General features: G+C 33.2%; 1 protein-coding gene across 6 annotated transcripts in view; it reads right to left on the bottom strand.

Moving 5' to 3' along the window:
- Positions 1-23,688, bottom strand: part of LOC115890121 (cyclic nucleotide-gated cation channel subunit A) — a 64,795-nt gene that overhangs the window by 21,256 nt on the left and 19,851 nt on the right. For all 6 annotated transcript variants that reach the window (XM_030910270.1, XM_030910268.1, XM_030910269.1 and 3 more), the window contains 5 exons: positions 20,306-20,542; positions 14,363-14,525; positions 9,472-9,807; positions 4,166-4,366; positions 167-293 (listed from right to left, as the gene is read on the bottom strand). In XM_030910270.1, coding sequence (XP_030766130.1) covers positions 167-293; positions 4,166-4,366; positions 9,472-9,807; positions 14,363-14,525; positions 20,306-20,542 — 1,064 coding nt within the window. The remainder of the gene's footprint in view (positions 1-166; positions 294-4,165; positions 4,367-9,471; positions 9,808-14,362; positions 14,526-20,305; positions 20,543-23,688) is intronic.

Raw genomic sequence — 23,688 nt, 5'->3', positions numbered from 1 at the left:
ACCATGAAAAAGATATTTGAGTTAGATGCTACAGGATGATCAAAACAATTTTAGAAAACTCGACTTTTTTAAATTAAAAAATATCATTAACTTATTACCACTTTTTTATTAATATTCATGATAAAATATTTTTAAGGTAGTCATTTTTTTCTATTGTCAAAGTTACCTTATCACTCTTGCTTCTAATTCCCTGCCTACTTTTCGAAAGGCCATGTATTGTTTGACACCGTCCATTCTGTTTTGGAAGTCAACCCTGGCCACGTTCATGTTCGATATCATGGATCCGATGTTTCCTAAAAAAAAAACGGGTAAACTCAGTCATAAAGAAAGGCTGGATCGATTTTAACGATCTCTGATTTCTTGGATTGGCCTCTGCCATGAATATCAGAATATCTGTTAAAATATCGGAACAAATCACCGAAAAAAAATTATACAGAAAATTAAGATTTAAATAAATTAGGTTTGGAAATGCGGCATCTTCTATATTCCTTTCTATAAACCGAAGAATCACCCCTTAAATATTAGCTTGTCATTAAGAAACACCCGGTACATAGGGGCATGTATGGTCAGCATCCACTTTACAGGGTGGTCCGAACTGTATTCCGGAAACTTCGGCAGCATATTCGGCAGATAAAAGTAAGCAAAAAAGTTCGTACAAATGTATGTCCTAAAATGCTTAGTTTTGGAGATACAGGGTGTAGAAGTTTCATTTTTATTTCGATTTTTTCCAAATAATTTCTGAAGTAACGTCAATATTTGGATGAAAATTGGTGTCTAGCGTATTATTTGAGTCGTTATTTGTCTCGTCGTTTTGTGGAAATACCCAAGCTCACCTGATGATGGGGTAGGGCCCCGAAACCGGTAGTGAGAGCAGGTTGATCCACATTATGACGAACACAGCGTGGAATTAATTTCTATATTAGCAGTTCAAGGCAAGAAACTCTTATATAATTTTATTATATACCTAAAAACTGCAAGAAATTTATTTTCCATTATATATTTTGGGCTAGCCGAAAAAAGCCTTTATTTACTATCGATAGTTGTGCCTCGGTGGTACGAAAGTACTCCCATTGCACACAGGCCGCTATCTCGCGATGCGGAGGCTTAATATCTTACCGCTACTTTACGACAAGTCGTATGTATATACTCTGCGCTGTGCTCGTCGTTTTGTGGAAATACCCAAGCTCACCTGATGATGGGGTAGGGCCCCGAAACCGGTAGTGAGAGCAGGTTGATCCACATTATGACGAACACAGCGTGGAATTAATTTCTATATTAGCAGTTCAAGGCAAGAAACTCTTATATAATTCTACATATACAGGGTGTCCCAGAAATAAGTGCAAGTATTTTAAGGGGTGGTAGATCTCGATAAAAGAAACATATTTTCTCTTTAGCGTTTTTTAAATAAGTCCAAAATAACGGTGTTATTTTACTTTGAAAATTTCCAAAAAAAAATATTTTTTGCTAAAATTTTGAGAACCGCTGGATCTTCTCTGGATTTTCTTTCTTGTAAATTTAATCTACTACCTATGTTGCCATATTATCAAGAAATTATGTTTTTTAACTAAAGACTAAAAAAATTTCAAAAAAAATTTTCAAAAAATTTCGAATTTTCAAATTTTTTTGTTCGCGAAAAAAACTCATAGGCGTGTTTCTGGGGTTGAACTATACTACCAGTTAAAATACTTGCACTTACTTCTGGGACACCCTGTATATATATATTCAGGTGAAATGGTGAAATATTACAAATAAAAATATAGATAATACAGATTAAAATGTTATATCAGGAGATAGTATTTGTGAAGTTTCTTATACATTTTTCTTAAACTAAAGCAAACTTAAAAAATAAAGTTAAATAAACTTAAAAAATAAAGTAGGTTTTAACAAAAATGAAATTCCCTAGACTTATATATATATATATAAATGTATTTTTAACACAAAAGAAGGTAACACATAATAAGTAGGAATACATAATGATCTTTTGTCACTCAACATGAAATGTTTATGTCAATGTAGATTTTTAAATTTTAAATTGTCCTTATAAGAATGAACCCTTGAGGGTATTGAGATAGTCCTTGTAATTGTAGTGTTATCAGTAACGAGTTTTACTTGGCTAATGATCCTGGTGGTCGATGCATAGAAAAAAACAAAAAAAAAGAAGAAAAATGTAGGAAGTAGGAATACATAATAATATTTACAAATTTTTGGGAATACTAATCTTAATAATATTATTTTTATTTGATTTTACCGTTTTAATATCTATAAATTTTAGTATATAATAAATCCGGACCCTAGTATATAAACTTATAAAACATTCATATGGGAAATTGATACATGGATGCTCAAAAACAATTTTACAAAAATCTTTTTTAAGCTGTGCACCAATTTCTTCTTTAAATGCTAAGCTATTAAACTGAGTAATAAAAATACTTTCCAATTTTAATATGTATTCAATAATATCTCTAGAAGGAATGGTTAGGCCACCAAATGGAATTTCATTTTCATAGGCTTTTAATTTGCAAAAAAATAGGTTTCCTGAACATTTATCATTTTCTTTCTCATCGTTTTTCCCATGTGCTCCTCAATTGTTATATTTACTGTTACATAAAATTTAGTAAAAACTCTAAAAAATTTGTCAATAGCAGAAGAAGTTGTATGCACGTATTTTTATTACCTGACGATAAAATTTGGACTTTCCAGGTAGGTAGTTAAAGTTAAATACAAACATCTAAAAAGTAAAACATGCTATTTAAAAAATGCAAATATCTTAAATAATAATTTAATATGCACTTTCCAAACCGGTAAATACTGCAAAATCCAAAACATAATAGTAAAGTATCTACTACTACTCTAAAATATCTACCAAAATAATAAACTAATTGTTAAAAATAAATATTTTGTGCATATTCCGAGTAAAATCTTTTCTTAATTTATATGTATATTTTTAAAACAATTTATTCATAGTTAGGTTTCCATAATTATAATATACTTAATATGTCTAATACTTTAATTATTATATACTTAATATCCTATACTATATAAACACATACCTTCCTTCATCTGTTGGGCACCTAAAGAACGATATATTGTCTGTCATTCTACTTTCACAACCATCCACTGCACAAATATTTCTAGTAGACATTTTATTCACAATTCGAACAAAACACCTAAAACACTATTTTTGGTTCACTCTATGCGTCGGGCCGAAAACAAAACTAAAATAAAGTTGGAACGCTGTGTACACGTCGAGCAACGGATGTAGACTGACCCAAGTCTACAAGACAGGCGGGGAGCGGCGGGAGGAATTTTGATACGGGCAAAGAGTGGGTCAACTGATATATTTTATATTCTTTAAACTGTGATTTTAGTACATGCATTTATTTATACGAACGTTTTTGCTTATTTTTATCTGCAGAATATGCTGCCGAAGTTTCCGGAATACAATTCGGATCACCCTGTATATCACTGCAGGGTCCGGGAAGGGTTGATCCCTAGAGTCCGGATAGGCGCCTTTCTCTATCCAGGATATCCCGCTCATCTTGTTGCATGTGTCTGGATCTTGTAAATTTAGCTTCTGATGGCGGCTCCAGTTCTATTATTATTGAGGATGGGAGCCTTTGAAGCAACGAAACGTGTAGCGATCGATAATATAAGCCAAAAGGAAATTGGAGATATCCAGGATTTCTCTGTCTTATCCTCTTTTTCATTTAAATTTTTCTGGATAAAAGAATCGAGAGGTATAGGCCCGGAAAAATGGGAATTAAATATGCATTCCAGATTTTTTAATTATTTATTTTTGTCTTTTCACAGTAAGGTATTGATGAGGAATGTTTAATTTAAAATATAATTATGTAGAGACCGGCAATAGTGCGTCAAGCATCTGTATCCTAGAATAAAAAAACTTTAGAATTTTGTTTCAGTGCAAACCTAAAGTATGAACGAGGATGTATTTCAGGAAAATATTTTACTTTCTAAAATATAAAATAATTTTTCTTTGTTTTTTTTTAAATGGAACACCCTGTATATTATTTTTTTATTAGATTGAGAGTTAATAAACGAACATTTTTTGTATTTAAAGTATTTGAAAATTTTTAATGGTTTCGCAGATACACGCAGGATTATTTAAACCGGATGTTATTTAAAAAAAATAGTATGTGTTACTAACCTACAATAGTGGCGAATATCAGGACACCTGCCAAGAAATCGGCTACCACAAAAAGGTACTCAGCATCATTCTCAGGTACTGGAGTTTCACCTATCGTGGTCAGTGTCAGTGTAGACCAGTAAAAACTATAAATGTACTGTCTGGCTAAGGTTGAGTTCTTGGCCCCGTCCAAGTTATACACCCAGTTATCAGTACCAAAACCTAGAAGAAAGCAGAAATATATTTAAGCAAAATAGTTATAGATGTAGATAGATGTAATAGGTCTATTTTGTCTCCATTTTTTGAGTTATAACTCATCATACAGTCTCAGGGCTTTGACAAAAGTTAGTATGTGAGATGGTTTTACAGAGGTTAGCTTTAAGTTGGTTTCCACTTGGGAAGCTTCTATTTGAATTACCCTTTATATACATTGGTGAGTTTATATGCCTACCTAGTATAAAAAATAATTTTTACTATACCAAGAGTGTAATTTTACACCACACTCGATGTTTCAAGTAAAAAAAAACTCCTTCATTTTATAAGGATCGCAAAAGAATATAAAGAATGGGGAAGGACTTATAAAGGGATATATAAAGATATAGGGCCGTATAAAAATCATAAAACATCCAGCTGGCCCTGGATCGCAAATATAAGGGGTAGTTTAGTATTTCAGGATTTTATAATAATATTTTTTTGTAAAACTACTGTTTAGAAGATGCACTAACTGTATAGTGCTGTGAATATGTCAGTATAGAAAGAAAATAAAAACATTTTAGAAAATAATCATACTAATATATATACATAACAATATCATATTTGATACCAATTAAACTTTTAGTTACGTAATCGAAGGCGCGATTTTTAAATTCATTGTTGCCAACCATGGACATATTCGGCGCCGGGCTGACTAACTGGAATTTAAATTTCCCGCTGGGGATTCAGGTAGTAGCTCTGCTGTAAAAAATGTCAAGTTACCACATTCATTTATTTATTTCCTGACATTTTGTCATTCGTTTTGACCTTATAATAAGAAGACTAAGGAAGGAGCATATCAAAAATCTTAGGTACACCGCGATGGGCCTCAAATATGGCCGACTTAAATTCCGGTTTATCAGTGTCGTTCTAATTTTATTTAAAAAATGTAAAACTATGATGTAGGGTAGACGTGGGGTAGACTCAATAATTTGTTGTTTTATTTTACGTTGTGAATAAATGTTGGTAGTTATTAAAATTGTTATAAAAATATACAATTCTAATAAAAATGGATTGTGTTATAATAAGCATTTATTAACACAAACATCACGATACAACTAAAGCAGGTTAAGTCAAATTGACGTATCTAACATTATTTGACATCTAATCTTTGACAAGTAATAAATAAAAGCTAAAAATGCAAGAAAAATATATAATTTAGTTAATTTAAGTGAATTTCATAAATGATCGGTTTACTACACGTATGTATATTATATAGTCACTTACTAGCGAAAAGTTGTTTCACTCAATTTTTGCCGAGATCTACCGCACGCTAAACAACCAACTATTTTAGAGTCTTTTTCGATAAATCGCGATAGTGTCACTGTTAATTTATGTTCTGCCACAATTTCCATCTAGATTTACTACCTTTATACAACTATCAGTAGTAGAATAAATAATAAATAACATAAAATAAGCTCCGTAAAGACTGACAAATCCACAAAATTTCAAATCAAATTCAAATGTGTCAAATGAATCGTCAAACAGAACTGTCAAGGATCCCCACCCTAGAGAGCTTTTATGGTGGCTTTTCCGCCCACCATGCATGAATACATGGATAGCATTAGTCTTCTTATTAAAAGTACTTCCTTAGTCTTCTTAGTACTTCCTTAGTCTTCTTATTCAAAGGTTTTGACACTTTAGTTTTGTATTACGAGTTTTTGGTTGAAATAATTAGTGTTGTGAGACTTTAAGCTTAAAAATGTTTATTAGTAGACCTTGCAGTCGAACATTCTTCTTTTTAGAACCTCTTTTAGTGTACCGGGTGTCCCACTAAGAATAGCTCTCGGCTGTATCTCGGAAAGTATTAGCTGTAGGGACTGTGGAAAAAAATATTTATAACTAAAGAGACTATGAGAAATTGCTGGAAATTATTTTCAAGTTTGTAGAATGACCGCTAGGGGCCGCAACTGCAACAAAAAACATGAAAATGTAGTTTTTACACAATTTTGCCTAGATAAGGTGTACTATAAGTAATAGCTTCATAATCTTCAGTAAATTTTGAATATTTTTTGTTAGAACCATTTTCCCCTATCTACCAAAATGAAGTGGTGGGGGAAGGTTAGATTTGTTTTTATTTAAATATTAATAACTCTGGATTGGATGATCGGAATCCAACAAGCGAGGGCTCGTTTAAAAGAGCGTTTCTTACTCTATATTGTACCATATAAACAATAACAATAAGCTTTTGAACGTAGACTCTAGGGGGCGTTGTCTTACAATTTAACAAACATTGCGCGTTTTCTCCAAAAAATTAAATGCAATAGTATATGTAATTTTAGCTGATAGTAAAGAGTAGTAAAAGTTTAAAAAGTTTGCGAAAACCGCATCTTGATATCTTCTTTCAACCCGAAGATATTAGCAAAATTATAATAAATACCAGAATATAAGCCCTTAATTACCTTATTTTTACGACACGGTATCAGTAGCCCTCTTAATTATGCCCATTCTAACAAAAAAAAATAAGATAGAAACAGTTAGTTTATTTTAAAATCGACGAAATACCAGAATACCATAATACCAGAGGTACTAATATCTAATAATTAATATATTAATAACAGTGAACAAGAAACGATGATTCGGTGAAGTCATGGTAGGCTTTGGAAAAAAGTTCCTTTGACGTAATAGTATAAACGTCAAATTGTAATTAGATCAACATTTTGATATTCATATCAGCGTTTTTTATCTTTTAATTGCTTTTTCAAAATCCCTTTATTATTAGAAATAGTTGGAAGTTGTTGGCATTTTGAAAAAGCAATCAAAAGATAAAAAACGCTGATAAGACTATCAAAAAGTTGATCTAATAACAATTTGACGTTTATACGTTTATTACGTCAAAAGCAACGTTTTTCCAAAGCCTGCCATGACTTCACTTAATCATCGTTTCTTGTTCACTGTTATTAATATCTTAATTATTAGATATTAATACCTCTGGTATTATGGTATTCTGGTATTTTGTCGATTTTAAATAAACTAACTCTTTCTATCTTATTTTTTTGTTAGAATAGGCATAATTAAGAGGGCTACTGATACCGTGTTGTAAAAATAAGGTAATGTAAGGGCTTATTTTTTGGTATTTATTATAATTTTGCTAATATCTTCGGTTTGAAAGAAGATATCAAGATGCGGTTTTCGCTGACTTTTTAAGCTTTTACCACTCTTTACTATCCGCTAAAATTACATATACTATTGCATTTAACTTTTTTGAAAAAACGCGCAATGTTTGTTAAATTTTAAGGCAACGCCCCCTAGCGTCTACGTTCAAAAGCTTATTATTATTGTTTATATGGTAAAGTATAGAGTAAGAAACGCTCTTTTAAACAAGCTCTGGCTTGTTGGATTCCGATCATCCCGTCCAGAGTTATTAATATTTAAATAAAAACAGATCTAACCTTCCCCCACCACTTTATTTTGGTAGATAGGGAATAATGACTTTAACAAAAAATATTCAAAATTTACTGAAGATTATGAAGCTATTACTTATAGTACACCTTCTCTAGGCAAAATTGTGTAAAAACTCCATTTTCTTGTTTTTTGTTGCAGTTGCGCCCCCTAGCGGTCGTTTTACAAACTTGAAAATAATTTCCAGCAATTTCCCATAGCCTCTTTAGTTATAAGTATTTTTTTGCGCAGCCCCTACGGCTAATACTTTCCGAGATACAGCCGAGAGCTATTTTTAGTGGGACACCCTGTACAAGATAGCTTAAAAGCCGTAAAAAGCTCATCGCAACTTTATTAGAATATTTTGAACGGGAAAGCGGTAGTAATGGCCCTTTATGTCCCTTAAGTACTGTTAAGAAGGTGAGTTTTGTTGATTTAAATAATAACTGTTTATATATTTATAATTATTAATTTAATTCCTAAAATATTTTGTTTAAAAGAAAATATGTAAAAGTTGACAACGCTGTACGGGTTTAAGCTTAATCACGTGGTCAAAGTCAACCATTAGGGAGATATCGCGGTACAAAGATGGCGGAAAAATAATGTTTTTATTTTTTATCTTGAAAACGAAAAGAGATAGACTAATAAAATTTTATGGAAGCATTACTGTTATGAAAACACACTTTCAGGTAATTTTTTTACTTTTTTAAAATGAGTGGAAGGGGTCGAAATAAACTACCCCTATCATTCCTGTTAAGGAAATTTAAAGAAAAATCTTATCAAACACATGCAAATGCTTTAATTTGGATAGTTTAGTTTGTTTAGAAACTTTTTTACCTCTTGTGTTTTTTTGATAGAACTCACCGATTGGAAATTAAAAAATAAAATGTAAAGCATTACATGTCAGGACAAAAAACATTTTTAGTTTAAGAATCTAGTGATGATAACGATAATAATAATCATCTAGATAATAACGTATTGCAGTAGAGTAATGTCAAATAAAATAATATTAGGAACATCCTAAAAAGTAACAGCGGCCGACTAGATTTTTTCCTAAAAAATTACAGCAGCCCACTAGATTCTTTATCAGAAAATGTTTTTTGTCCTGACATGTAATGCTTTACATTTTATTTTTTAATTTCAAATCGGTGAGTTTTATCAAAAAATACAAGAGATAAAAAAGTTTCTAAACAAACTAAACTATCCAAATTAATTTTTTTGCATGTATTTGATAAGATTTTTCTTTAAATTTCGTTAACAAGAATGATAGGGGTAGTTTTTTCAACCCCTTCCACTCATTTTAAAAAGTGAAAAATTACCAGAAAGTGTGTTTCCATAACAGTAATGCTTCCATAAAATTTTATTAGTCTATCTCTTTTCGTTTTCAAGATAAAAAATAAAAACATTATTTTTCCGCCATCTTTGTACCGCAATATCTCCCTAATGGTTGACTTTTGACCCAACGTTTATGAAGCAAACTACCCTTTATTTTGAATAAGGAATCACCCCCTGAAGTTTTTCGCATTTGTTTTGAAACACCCTGTATATTTATAATTATTAATTTAATTTTGTTTCCTAAAATATTTTGTTTAAAAGAAAATATGTAAAAGTTGACAACGCTGTACGTGTTTAAGCTTAATCACGTGACTAAAATTTATTTGATATGAACTGTACATTGATTTCCTCTAACTTACCTATAGCATAACTTATAGCGAAATACAAACAGGCGTTCCAATGGATAAGTACCAAAATGGCCAGTACCACCTTGCATATCCTGAACACGTTGGGGTAGTTTGTGTCTGTTTCTGTCCTTTCGAACCATTCCCACAACCTGGGCAGTTTGAATAGTCTGTTCAGTCGCACTATCACGCTACAGGGTACCTTGTTCTGGCAGTCGAAAGGCCACCACCAGAAATAGGCTAGATCGGTGGGCAGTACCGAGAAAACGTCGGTTTTCCAAGACTTTGATTGGCGGTAGTGTGCTCTAAGTTTCCTTGGATCGGTGACTAATAGTCCTTGTTCCAAGTAGCCTGCAAAAAAAATATCAAAGCTTGAACGCTGTACTGTTCGTGTCGGTCTCATGGGTCTGGTAAAGCGGGTGTGTGGCCGAAGGAAATATATGTATATTATATTTCAGAAATCTGCCTAAGGCTTAGACCGATCCTCTCGTGTTAAATATAAAAAATAGTGATGTCAAGGGCAAGCGCAGAAACAAACAGGAACAATAAGCCATCCAGACAAGACCTACGGCCAATATCCAGATAGAAATCTATTTAATTCGCCTTTAAACAAATTTAATAAAGTAATCCATCCGTTTATTAAGGTCTGGCGGGGTGGGCGCGACACGCAAGGGCATTATTTACCCCCGGCAAACACCACTTAACCCCGGCGCACCGCACTAATTACAATGGAGAACAGACACAAACACACGTCTCCCCCTCTCTGTTTCTTCAACGTTTTTGACGTTTATTGCGACTGTGACCTCAGTCACGACGCCCGGCGTCCGAGGCGTCTTAATTGATCGCCGCAAGACGCGTGGCGTCGCCCGCAAGGTCGGACTTGAGACAATACGGGTCCTTTAATTGTTTTTTGGAGTCACCCGGTATGTCAGAGAATGCTAGATTGTAGATGACACGGAAGCGGGAAAGTTTTTGAAGTGACACTTCTTTACACGCGTTGGGGGTAAAAATTCAAGGCCGTGACACACGAGCTAGTGTCAGGAACTAGTGTAGGTCAACAATTTAACTCGATCTGGGTAACGATCTGTGCCATACGCGTCTAAGAAAATTATTATAATAAGATATTTTTAAGACAATCATTTATTTTTAAGACAAGACGAGACGGGACGAGATCAGGTCCAGGCAGTGGGAAAATCACCAGGTCCCCGCAGTGGGAAAATCACCAGGCTCTGCAGTGGCAAAATCACCACGTCCAAGCAGTGTGAAAATCGCCAGGTGCCTGCAGAGGCAAAGTCACCAGGTCCCCACAGTGGGAAAGTTACTTGGACCCCGCAGTGGCTAAATTACCAGGTTCCTGCAGTGGCAAAATCACTAGGTCCAGGCTGTGGAAAAATCACCAGGTCCCTGCAGTGGCAAAATTATCAGGTCCCCGCAGTAGGAAAATCACAAGGTATTGGGAAAATCACCAGGTCGCCGCAGTGTCAAAATCACCAGGTCCAGGCAGTGGGAAAATCATCAGGTCACTGCAGTGGAAAAATGACCAGGTCCCTGCTGTGGCAAAATCACCAAGTCCCCGCAGTGGTATAATCACCAGGTCCCCGCAGTGGTAAAATCACCAGGTAGTGGAAAAATTACCAGGTCGCCGCAGTGGGAAAATCACCAGGCCTCTGCAGTGTCAAAATCACCAGGTCCAGGCAGTGGAAAAATCATCAGGTCACTGCAGTAGCAAATTTACCAGGTCCCTGCAGTGGCAAAATAAGCAGGTTCAGGCTGTGGAAAAATCACCAGGTCCCTGCAGTGGAAAAATCACCATGTCGCCGCAGTGGCAAAATCACCATGCCTCTGCGTGTCAAAATCACCAGGTCCAGGCAGTGGGAGAATCACCAGGTCACTGCAGTGGCGAAATGACCAGATCCCCGCAATTGCAAAAGACGAGACAAGACGAGACAAGACGAGACAAGACGAGACAAGACGAGAAAAGACGAGACAAGACGAGACAAGACGAGACAAGACGAGACAAGACGAGACAAGACGAGACAAGACGAGACAAGACGAGACAAGACGAGACAAGACGAGACAAGACGAGACAAGACGAGACAAGACGAGACAAGACGAGACAAGACGAGACAAGACGAGACAAGACGAGACAAGACGAGACAAGACGAGACAAGACGAGACAAGACGAGACAAGACGAGACGAGACGAGACGAGACGAGACAAGACAAGACGAGACGAGACGAGACGAGACGAGACAAGACAAGACGAGACAAGACGAGACAAGACGAGACGAGACGAGACGAGACGAGACAAGACAAGACGAGACGAGACGAGACGAGACGAGACAAGACAAGACGAGACAAGACGAGACGAGACAAGACGAGACAAGACGAGACAAGACGAGACAAGACGAGACAAGACGAGACAAGACGAGACAAGACGAGACAAGACGAGACAAGACGAGACAAGACGAGACAAGACGAGACAAGACGAGACAAGACGAGACAAGACGAGACAAGACGAGACAAGACGAGACAAGACAAAACTTTATTAGTTACCAGTAGTATTGATTTATTGATTTATTGATTTATTGATTTATTGATTTATTGATTTATTGATTTATTGATTTATTGATTTATTGATTTATTGATTTATTGATTTATTGATTTATTGATTTATTGATTTATTGATTTATTGATTTATTGATTTATTGATTTATTGATTTATTGATTTATTGATTTATTGATTTATTGATTTATTGATTTATTGATTTATTGATTTATTGATTTATTGATTTATTGATTTATTGATTTATTGATTTATTGATTTATTGATTTATTGATTTATTGATTTATTGATTTATTGATTTATTTTTATTGCTTTATTGCTTTATTGCTTTATTGCTTTATCGATTTATTGATTTATTGATTTATTGATTTATCGATTTATTGATTTATTGATTTATCGATTTATTGATTTATCGATTTATTGATTTATTGATTTATTGATTTATCGATTTATTGATTTATCGATTTATTGATTTATTGATTTATTGATTTATTGATTTATTGATTTATTGATTTATTGATTTATTGATTTATTGATTTATTGATTTATTGATTTATTCATTTATTCATTTATTCATTTATTCATTTATTCATTTATTGATTTATTGATTTATTGATTTATTGATTTATTGATTTATTGATTTATTGATTTATTGATTTATTGATTTATTGATTTATTGATTTATTGATTTATTGATTTATTGATTTATTGATTTATTGATTTATTGATTTATTGATTTATTGATTTATTGATTTATTGATTTATTGATTTATTGATTGGGGGGAAAGAGGGAAGAGGGAAGAGGGAAGAGGGAAGAGGGAAGAGGGAAGAGGGAAGAGGGAAGAGGGAAGAGGGAAGAGGGAAGAGGGAAGAGGGAAGAGGGAAGAGGGAAGAGGGAAGAGGGAAGAGGGAAGAGGGAAGAGGGAAGAGGGAAGAGGGAAGAGGGAAGAGGGAAGAGGGAAGAGGGAAGAGGGAAGAGGGAAGAGAAGAAATAAAAATTGATAATAATTATCAATTTTTTTAAGTATTTCCTTTATTTAACTAAAATACAAACCTTTCACAAAAAAAACACTAGTGCCAACAATGCCACGTAAAACAAGGGACTCCTGTATAGAGATTTTTCGTGTCACCTCTAATATTCGATAAAGACCTACTACGATTGATCGTACTTCAAACTGAACGAAGAAAATTAGAAAAAAATTATCCCACACCCTGATACGTATTATTTTTGACGTTACGTCAACGACACGGGCAAATATTGACTATCGGCCAACACAGTGAGACAAAGGCAAACGATAAATTTCTTTCTGGACTGGTGTGCACAGAGAAAAATTATGAATGATAATTTTTCGCTTTATACGCATTTAACTCGAAGCGTATTTCCTTAATACGTAGGCAAACAAGGGCCGGGCATCCCCTTTTTTATTCCAAGCAGCCCTATACAGTCTTTATTCTCTTCTGTTGATTTTTATGCTTTCTTACTTTATGGAAAGTAACCGGAGTAGGTATGGTTTAAGAGAGGACTTTAGAGAAAAATAATTATACTTTTTTTCTTGATAAATTGTACTGTAATAGTTACTTTTTATAAAAGACGATAAAATGGTATTTTTTCGTCGACCGAAAAGATTAATCCACGAGTGAATTAATTTCGGGAGACGATAATGCAATTTTATCGTCGTGTATAAAACAATATTTTTTTTCCATAGCGAGTTACGTTTTAAAAAATATTCAGAAATTATTATTTCAAGGAATTTATTACGAGTAGAAAATATATTGTGCTGGGTTGGCGCTGGTTTCTATGTAATTTGACAAATAAATAAAACTGTCTCTTTAGTTGTCAGTTTTGAGTCAATATTTTTTAATTCTCTTTCCTGTCGATTGCTGATTGAATTGGAGCCAGAAATGGCTCAAAACGAAATAAGTGAATTACCAACAGATATTCAGGCTGAGGCGACAAATGCCATATCCAAACTACTTCCGTTCAAATCCCGAATAACTTATGAAAAGGAATACAAGACGTGCGAGAAGAAATAAAGTTTTTAACTTATCCTCGCTGTTAAAGTATCATTTAATCTACCCTTGCGGTTAAAATACTATTTTATCTACTATTTTTGATAGATATAAGGCAATTTTAACAGTTGCTATGGAAAAAAATTATGAATTAAGTTGAGAGTACAGGTTGTCCCATTTTCGTGGGTTTTACAGTGTTTCTGCTACAAATAACTAATACAGTACCTACCGTTTTTTACAGTCTGCATTCAAATCAATTAATTCAAATAGAATATTATATTTTTTTAATATTCTAAATACATTTATAAAAGAATACCGTACAGTTTCTTACCTTCATGGGCATGAACTAAGGTGTCCAAAATATAAATAATATCGCACACAGAGTCCAAGGTCCACCATAGACCCGGTGTTGAAATGTTGAGTTCCCAGAACACTGCTCTGCCTAAAACGAACACTACGTTATACAGCACTGCCAAGGAAACCACCATAAGCCACTGAAAACAATAAAAATAGTAGCGTGAATAATCTTAAACTTGTAAAAACTTCAAAAACGTGTAAAAATATGATGTAGGACAGACTCAATAATTTGTTGTTTTATTTTACGTTGTCAATAAATGTTGATAGTTATTAAAATTGTTATAAAAATACCGGGTGTTGCATCGTCGAGCGGGACATAGGAAATCCCATGTAAATTTTAATGGGGTCAATTATTGGCTTCCCTAATGATTTTAGAGAATAATTCTATTTAGGTTTATTGAAGAGCACTAAAACCCACATTCAAAAGAATAACTTTAGATATTTTTGATTAGCCCGATTACGAGTTATCGCCGATTTCTTTTTAAATATTTCTCCTTTCTTAAGGCCCTGTATTTACTTATGAGCACCAGTCAAGGTAAAAGATAACTGTCAAATGAAGTTGTCATTTCAGAAATTTATCTATTTAGTGCATTATTATTATTATTAAAAACTCATACCTACATCGAAAATATTAGCCATGAATTACACTATCGAAGAAAAAGTATTAATGATTAAATGGTATTATCAAGGAAATAGTTATCAAAAGGTGTCGGACATGTTTGCTGCTCTGTATCCGAATAGACCGATACCTGGAAAATCTACAATCGCAAGGAATATCCAGAGATTTGAGACCAAGCGTACCCTAATAAATAACTGCAGATGTGAAGCAAGGCAGGAACAAAGAGAAGATGCAAGAAATGATACCGACTTGGAAGTTTTATTGTGCGTGGAAGAGAACGATGGAAAGATCAGCACAAGGAAATTGGGGATGAAATAGGAATAGATCACACTACAGCGTTTAGAATTTTGAAACGACATAAATACTATTCCTTCAAATATGAAAAGCACCAAGAGAGAGACAAATCCACAAAATTTCAAATCAAATTCAAATGTGTCAAATGAATCGTCAAATAGAACTGTCAAAGATCCCCACCGGAGGATCCTACCTGCGGCTACCATGCATGAATACATGGATAGCATTTATACACCTTCCCTAATATTTTTATTCAAACGACTGAACAGTTAAAACTGACCGGTAAAACGTTATGTGTAAAGCTAGACTTTATTAATATGATATACTCGTCCTTTTCAGGTGAATTTTATGTAAACAAAGTTCTAAAGGGACATAATAAACCACAATAAACATGACCGAAATTTCATTGATATTCAAAGCGGAAAATTTGTCAGAGGTTAATTTATTTGGGAAATAAATTTGATATTATACATTGTTCGAGTTTGGAATTACTTTTAGATAAATAAACTGAATAAAGGACATTTTAATTGTTAATTTATAGACTTTCATTTTAGCCTAAATGATATTTTCTATTAATTGGTAGGGGAGAGTTGCCTAAAATGTACCGTTTTTCATAAAAAAGTTAAAAAATCACCATATTTTCCAGACTGTGTGCTTATGATTATTGTTAATATTTAGTTTCCACATCTTATACAAGGTGTTTCAAAAAACCTGTGCCATCTCTCGTGGGGAGATTCCTCATGTAAAAATAAGATTTATTTTTCATATCAACATAGGTCCAATTCTGCTTTGTTTCGAAGCTACAGGGTGTTAAACTCTTAATAATCTTTCGATTTATTATAATTTTCTTCCAAGTACTTTTAGTGATTCGAATGAAATTTTGAGGGCAAAAGTTACTATAAGTGCGACATATTTTAATGCCAGAAAAGTGTCGATAAATTCATCAGGGACGTACATATAGGTTATCATTGGAATATTTTTCAAAAAAAAATCATGTGCGCCACTGACTTTTTAGCTGACCATATCAATAGGTATCGTAGGCCGTTAAGATCGGCAAAAATTTTTTTTTTAATTTCATTGAAAAAGAGTTATTTGGGTCATAAATGACCTAAATCTGTCCGTCTGTCTGTAACACGATAACTCAAAAACCGCTAAACCGATTTTAACCAAATTTGGTACAAAAATACTGTGGCACCCGAGAATCTGGCCATTAGTTTTTGGTGGGGGTGGGGGGTTGGTAAAGGGGTATGGGAGGGGGTTAAAATTTTTAAAAAATCGTAACTCCAAAATTACAGTAGCTAGCGAAACGCGGTTTTCAAATTAAGATTAGGAATAATATTTGCAGCAAAATTTGTAATAACATCAAAATCAGTCAAAGTCGCAGTTTTCGAGATATTAACATATTTTAGTATGGGCCAATTTTTTTTCATATTTTTAACTTTAAAATTCAAAATAATCTATAACAACAATTCTACAGCTTACTTTAACAAGATGGACATCTGCAAAGTTAACTACACAATTTTCTAGCCACAAGCAACTCATTTCAGATATAATACAAACAAACCACAGCTATTTGTTATAAATTTGGCGTAATACTAAAAACTTAAATTAAATTACCTATATACCAGCATAAGGTAAAAGAATTATCATTGAAAAGTTCGCTGTGATATCACCAAAAAAAAAGTTCTAGAACTTTCTCCTAATTTATGTACCTACTATTATAACTGTTTTTAAAATGCTAACAAACACATATGATCGTATACAAGGTGTTCAAAAAACGCACCTCGAGTTTCATTTCAATTTGCAACTAATGTATTAAAATACTTGATAACATATTATAATTTATAACATTAGTACCTACAGCAAATTCAAAAAAATTAATATTTAAGGTGCATTTGTCGAATACCCTGTACAATATCTGTTAAGAAGAGTTGCCAGCATAGACTAATGTCACTTACTAGAGAGTTGTCAGTGGATGTGAAAATTGGTGAAATTTCTAATAAATCAATTAGAACTATTTTAAAAATATTAAAATAGTATCCTACCTCATTGATTGAACTATTGGTAAATTTCAACAAAAAACGTTCAATTTTTTTGAATTCTTGAATATTATAAACTGCCATTCTTGTTGGATTACATGAATATCACCACGAATGTCACTTTGGCTCACTCTAGGCACTTGATTTAAGTGAATTAAATAAAAGATGGCAATAATAATAGAGTTACTATCAATATCCTTATCGATATAATAATAATACGGTAAATTTGTTAATATCATGGTACAAGAACAAATACGGGAGTATGATATGATTGATAAAGGTTTTTTTATTTTTATTATTTGCTTTTGATATATCGATAAAAAATATCTTGATTCCAGAAAGAGTTTGATAGTTTAGAAAATCACCCTTTAAGTGAGGGACCCCAGGTGGGGAAAATTTAATAATTTTCCTTCAATATGAAGGATTTTACAGTCAAATTTCGTCGATTGAACAGCTGGAGGATTTTTATCCATAAAGAAGATAATATAAAGGTTTCTGGCAGTTTTGCACAATAAAAATTGTTTAAATATATAGTAGAACTATTTATTGTTTTTTCTGCATAGCAACTGTTAAAATTGCCTTATAACTATGAAAAATAGTAGATAAAATAGTACTTTAACCGCAAGGGTAGATTAAATGACACTTTAACAGCGAGGATAGGTTAAAACTTTATTTCTTCTCGCACGTTTTTTAATCACTTCCATTTTTGAAAATTTTTGTATTCCTTTTCATAAGTTATTCGGGATTTAAATGGAAGTAGTTTGGATATATACCGGTCTCCAGAGTTTAGTGGAACGACTTGAAGGCTCCTGTAAGAAATACGGTAAGGTATTTGGAAAGAACCAAAATGTACCAATTCCTATTAAAAGAGAAGGCAATGCCTTAGAACAGGTCTACAAGTTCAAATATTTGGGGTCCTGGATAGTTAACACCTTGAACAACGACGTGGAAATAAAAACCAGAATAGAACAAGCGAGAAATGCATTTTTAAAAATGTAGAACGTCTTCCAGAACCCCAGAATGGACCTTGAGTTGAGAACTAGGCTCGTTAAGTGTTATGTTTGGTCAATCCTATTATACGGATCAGAAACATGGACACTGAAAGTTCAAGAGATGAATCGTCTCGAATCGTTCGAAACATGGATATATCAAAGAATGCTTAAAATTCCATGGACAGCCCATATCACAAATACCGAAGTCTACAACAGAATAAGCAGAGAAAGAGAATTGCTCAATATAATAAAAATAAGAAAAACATCATACTTAGGGCATATATTGAGAAATTAAAAATATCACGTCTTACAATTGATAGTTAAGGGTAAGATTGAAGGAAAGAGAGGCCTCGGCAGGAAGAAACTATCTTGGTTGAGAAACATCAGAAACTGGACTCACCTAACTTTTGAAGAACTCATAAGGAAAGCCGAGAATCGTGAATATTTTGCCAATGTGATTGCCAACCTCCACGAAAGAGACGGCACGTAGAAAGAAAAAAAGAAGTTTGGATATGGCGTTTGTCGCCTCAACCTGAATATCTCTTGGTAATTTACTTATTTCGTTTTGAGGTTTTAAGCCATTTCTGGCTCCAATTCAATCAGCAATCGACACCAAATAGAATTAAAAAATGTTGACTCAAAATTGACAACTAAAGAGACAGCTTTATTTATTTGTCAAATTACATAGAAACCAACGCCAAGTAATAACCTAGTAAATACTAGCTAACATAGTAATAAACACTGATATGATTAGAATTAATACACAATTTTTTGTGTACAAATTTAAAATTACAGTGAATACAAATAATATGTTGAACATGGATAATGTAGGAGGTGGCAACACTGGAAGGTTTAGATACACCCTAGATAAATTTCAGGTAAATAAACGTGGCAAGTGGCAATAAAAAGTTTTTTAAAATTTCCCGGAGAATGTCAAGAAAAATACAACATTTTCAACAATTTTTTTTTGCGTGTTTCGGGGACCGAAACATACTACAAGTAAATATCTGCACTTACTTCTGGGACACTCTATATATTCCTTTGCTAAAAGATAATTAAATTTTGACCTGCGATGGAAATTTATTAATGATGTGTCCTCGGCCGGACACAATGAGTAATGCCCTCCATGTATGGTCATTCCACTTAGAGACCATAAATATCAGAGGGAACAATGATAGGGACAAGAGTACGTCCTGTGGCTTGTTAGAGGATGTGACGTATGTAGAGATAGAGAAAGGGTTATTTTTTTGTCTACGTACATACTAAGCTTTGTTAAAGGAATATAATATGTATAACATTAATGCTGATAATAGTTTAGGTTTTAGGTTGTAAGACCTGTTAAAATCGTTATATCTTGTCATAGACCTAGTAATTAATAAACTATACAGGGTGTTTTAAAAAACATGTGCCATCTCCTTGTAGGAAGGTTCCTCACGTAAAAATAAGATTTATATTTCATTTCAACATCGATCCGATTCTGATTTGTTTCGTAGCTACAGGGTATTAAAGGCTTAATAATCTTTCGATTTATTATAATTTTCTTCCAAGCGTTTTTAGCGATTCGAATGAAATTTTGAGGGTAAAAGTTACTTTAAGTGCGACATATTTTAATGCTAAAAAAGTGTCGACATATCCACCAGGGACGTGCAGATGGGTTATTACTAAAATATTTTTCTAAAAAAAAAAGCATGTAAGCCACTGACATTTTTTTCTCTTGTTAGCGAAATAGTGTAAGCCGTTTAATGCCGATTAAAATTTGCCTCTTGATATTTTGTCGATTTTAGCCTCCTTGATGAGATAAACGCAATTTTATTAACTAGTCTTAATCCAAGTCTCTAGCAACCTTTAAAAAAATAATATTATTAACTTGCGACAGTGTTACAACCTAAAAAAATATTAAAGATCGATCAAAAAACTTATTACGCGCTATTACCGTCTGACCTCCCCCTATACCCCTATATATCTGTACATACCTTGTAGTAATTAGGAGAGGCAGGGTCGAACACAACCCTGTAGCCCCAGCAACCATCCCTGAGGTCCTCGACCACATCCCCGCTGTCCTCCTGATGGCTCTTGTCCACGAACCAATCAGGAGCTGTGGCGCCACGTCGCGAGAATCTCCTGAACCTCACCGCAGCCTGCAGGGAGGAGGCTACTTGACGCAAGCGACCTCTCACAGCTGAAAGGATACGGTTTTGTTGGGAAGCATCCTGAAAAAAAGAAGGTAGATATAGTTAAATAGTTATTTTTTATACAAGATAAAGTGGTATTTTATCGTTAACCGAAAAGATTAATTCACGAGCGATAAAATAGCGAGTAAATTAATTTCGTGAGACCATATACAGAAAAGTCCATAGACTTCGAGACATAGGAAAATCAAGTCCATTTAGCGTGTGTTCAAATTTTGACAAGTTTTTTCAAAAATTACAGTTTTGTTTAGACTGACGTTTAATTTCACCTGATTTCTCGGTGAATGATTTCTTTTTATGGGGGTACCATTGCGATAAAAAAAAGTAGTACAAGAATTAGTAGTCCCAGATAGAACTCCTGGTCTATAAGGATATCGATATGCCATCGACATATGATATGATATAATTATGCCACCTAACTTTTTAGGCGTTACCATGGATTTGGTAATAATTGGTAGGTACACGCAGGGGGGTGACAGTGAAATAGGAAAATTGGAAACAGTCATTAGTGTCATTCCTGTCATTCTCCTCACGACAAGTATGGCCGCCTAGACAAGGACAGCATTGTTTTTGTCTAACTATTGTCTAACTTCACAGTTTAGAATTGACAGATTTCAGTTTCAGAGACAACTTCAGATTTGTTCTAGAACAAATTCGAAAATATTCGACGCCATTTTAATTCATTCCGTTTAGTTTCGTTTTGGAAGTTCAATTTAATATTTCGGCTGAAATTTATAAATATAATGGTAATAAAGTATATAAAATATATATTACATGAAGAATCCTGGAGAAAACGACGTTTCTGCAGTAGTAGGTATGTCCCATGTATATGAAAAATAGGTAGTAAATAAACACTGTTTTTACATTTTTTAGATGCAAGAAAAGGGTATTATAATATCTTTGATCGGCGATTTTTCTGAAAATGGAAGCAATTTACAGCAAGGTAAGATCATTGTTAACTATAGCCAACATTAGTTATCTCCAGTATGTGCGATTTATTGTCAATAATGCAATAAATCGGACTGATAATCTGATTATGTTATCCGACTAAAAAAGTCTCTTTTTGCTTCTTTTTGATTTATAAGCCAGGTCTCTTTGGGAATAATGGACGCTTTTTTAAACAGTATATTTATATTTTATACCTATTGATATTTTTACATTGTTAATTTTAGTATAAAAAAAATTGTTTTTCTGTTTTCAGGTTTTTGTATAAGGCTCCCGTTTTCATGTTCCTGTGTCCAACAACTTGAAGTCTGCGAATACGTGTGTTTATTTACAAATTACTGTAAGTCATGCTTATACCTTAACTAATTTACGTTAAAAGTACATATAATTAACTAATTGGTATTGAAACAATACAATCCTCTATATTTTTATTTTTATTTAGTCACGTTGTTCCATATTTCAAATAAATATATGTGAATAAATAATTTTTTGGTTTTATTTATGAAAAGTAAAAATACAAAATACATTTGAACTGAAAGAGGACCCGCCATTGAATAACCGGAAACGGAAATGAAAACTAAGCCATCATGTCCTTATCATGTCAACCCATGATACAAAGAATACAAGGTATGATATTGCGCAGGTTGGTCACTACGTCACAGGTGATAAACGGCTCCATTGGTCGGCAAGCTCTGCGCGCCAATTTCAAATTGTCAAACAGATTATGTCATCTGTGAAATTTGATTATGCCAAAATGTGAAAATAATTTTTCAAATGTCAAGCTCGATGATTTGACATAACTTTTGGGGTTATGTCCTAATTCTTCCCTATTTTAGGTCTTTTTTTATTAGTGGCAATTGACCAATATGTATATTTTCTTGCAGGGCGTATGACGTCACAGGTGGTATGCGCAAACTTAACAAAATTGGAGCCGCTATCGATCATACCTTGTTTTCTTTGTACCATGATGTCAACCTGTCAATTGGAAAATTAGTTCTCAAGACGACAATGAAGGCTTTCGGTGGCGTATCGTGTTTCCACGATTTAACACAGAGTTGACACTTCTTTCTAGTTAATTATTTTATGGGTACACGTGGCGAAATAAAAGTATAAAAATTCTGATGACACTGAGTTATCAGTTTGAAAGAAAATATTTTATTATAGACCAGCAGATTAAATCATATTTTGTTGTACTACTTTTTTTTGACAGCAATGGTACATAAAATCTAAAATTTACGGCCATGAAGAAATTCAAAACTTGGAGCAGTTAAGGCAGAGAATATTTAATGCCTTTGACACTGTCACCTCTGATAGGTTATCCAATGTGAGGAGAGAGGGGATTTTATGATCGTTTGGGTTATTGTTTAATGCAAGAGGGAGGCACATTTTTGAACGATTGTTGTAATTTTTTAAATTTCATTATCCTGTTTTTTTACCGTTTACCCATTACCTACCTTGACGAACATGGGAAAACAAAGGTCCTTTTCAGGACCACAAATATTTTGATTGAGAAATTTGTTACTTTTATTTTTTTTAATCCAAAAAACAAAAGTTGTTAATATAATACCAATTTAAAAGTGTTTTAGTAGTTTTAATACACACTACAATATAAAATTTATTATTATTATAATGTACATTATTAATACTATTATTCATTCGAAATGGCATTAAGGCCCAATTGCACCAATAATTTAAATTTTTCTTAAAGATAAGTAGAGCTTAGAATGAGCTGTATTTATATTTACTTTAATATTCACCTTAAATGAGGGAATTTGACTGGTACAATTTTTGAATTTGAATTGTTTTTAATGATACTAACAATTTTAGTTCAATTTTTAATAAAATTTATTTAATATTAATAGACATCCAAGAGATTTGAAACCTCTTCAGCGATTTACAACATTCTCAAATGAATTACAGGTGCCCTTATTTTCTATGAAAACCACACAGCTTTTTTCATAGTCGCTGCAGTTGTTATAGCTATAAAAACCTAATTTTTTAATGTGTGAAAATTGCGACACACGCTAAATGGACTTGATTGATGTCTCGAAGTCTCTGGACCTTTCTGTATATTTTTTTCCATAGCGAGTTACGTTTTAAAAAATATTCAGAAATTATTATTTCAAGGAATTTATTACGAGTAGAAAAAATATTGTGCTGGGTTGGCGTTGGTTTCTATGTAATTTGACAAATAAATAAAGCTGTCTCTCTAGTTGTCAGTT

The sequence above is a fragment of the Sitophilus oryzae genome, unplaced genomic scaffold (assembly GCF_002938485.1).
Source record: "Sitophilus oryzae breed Bouriz unplaced genomic scaffold, Soryzae_2.0 scaffold_85_pilon_pilon, whole genome shotgun sequence".
In the NCBI taxonomy this organism is placed as follows: domain Eukaryota; kingdom Metazoa; phylum Arthropoda; class Insecta; order Coleoptera; family Curculionidae; genus Sitophilus; species Sitophilus oryzae.
Note: the sequence above shows the minus strand (reverse complement) of the source record. Positions and strands in the feature narration are given on the sequence as shown.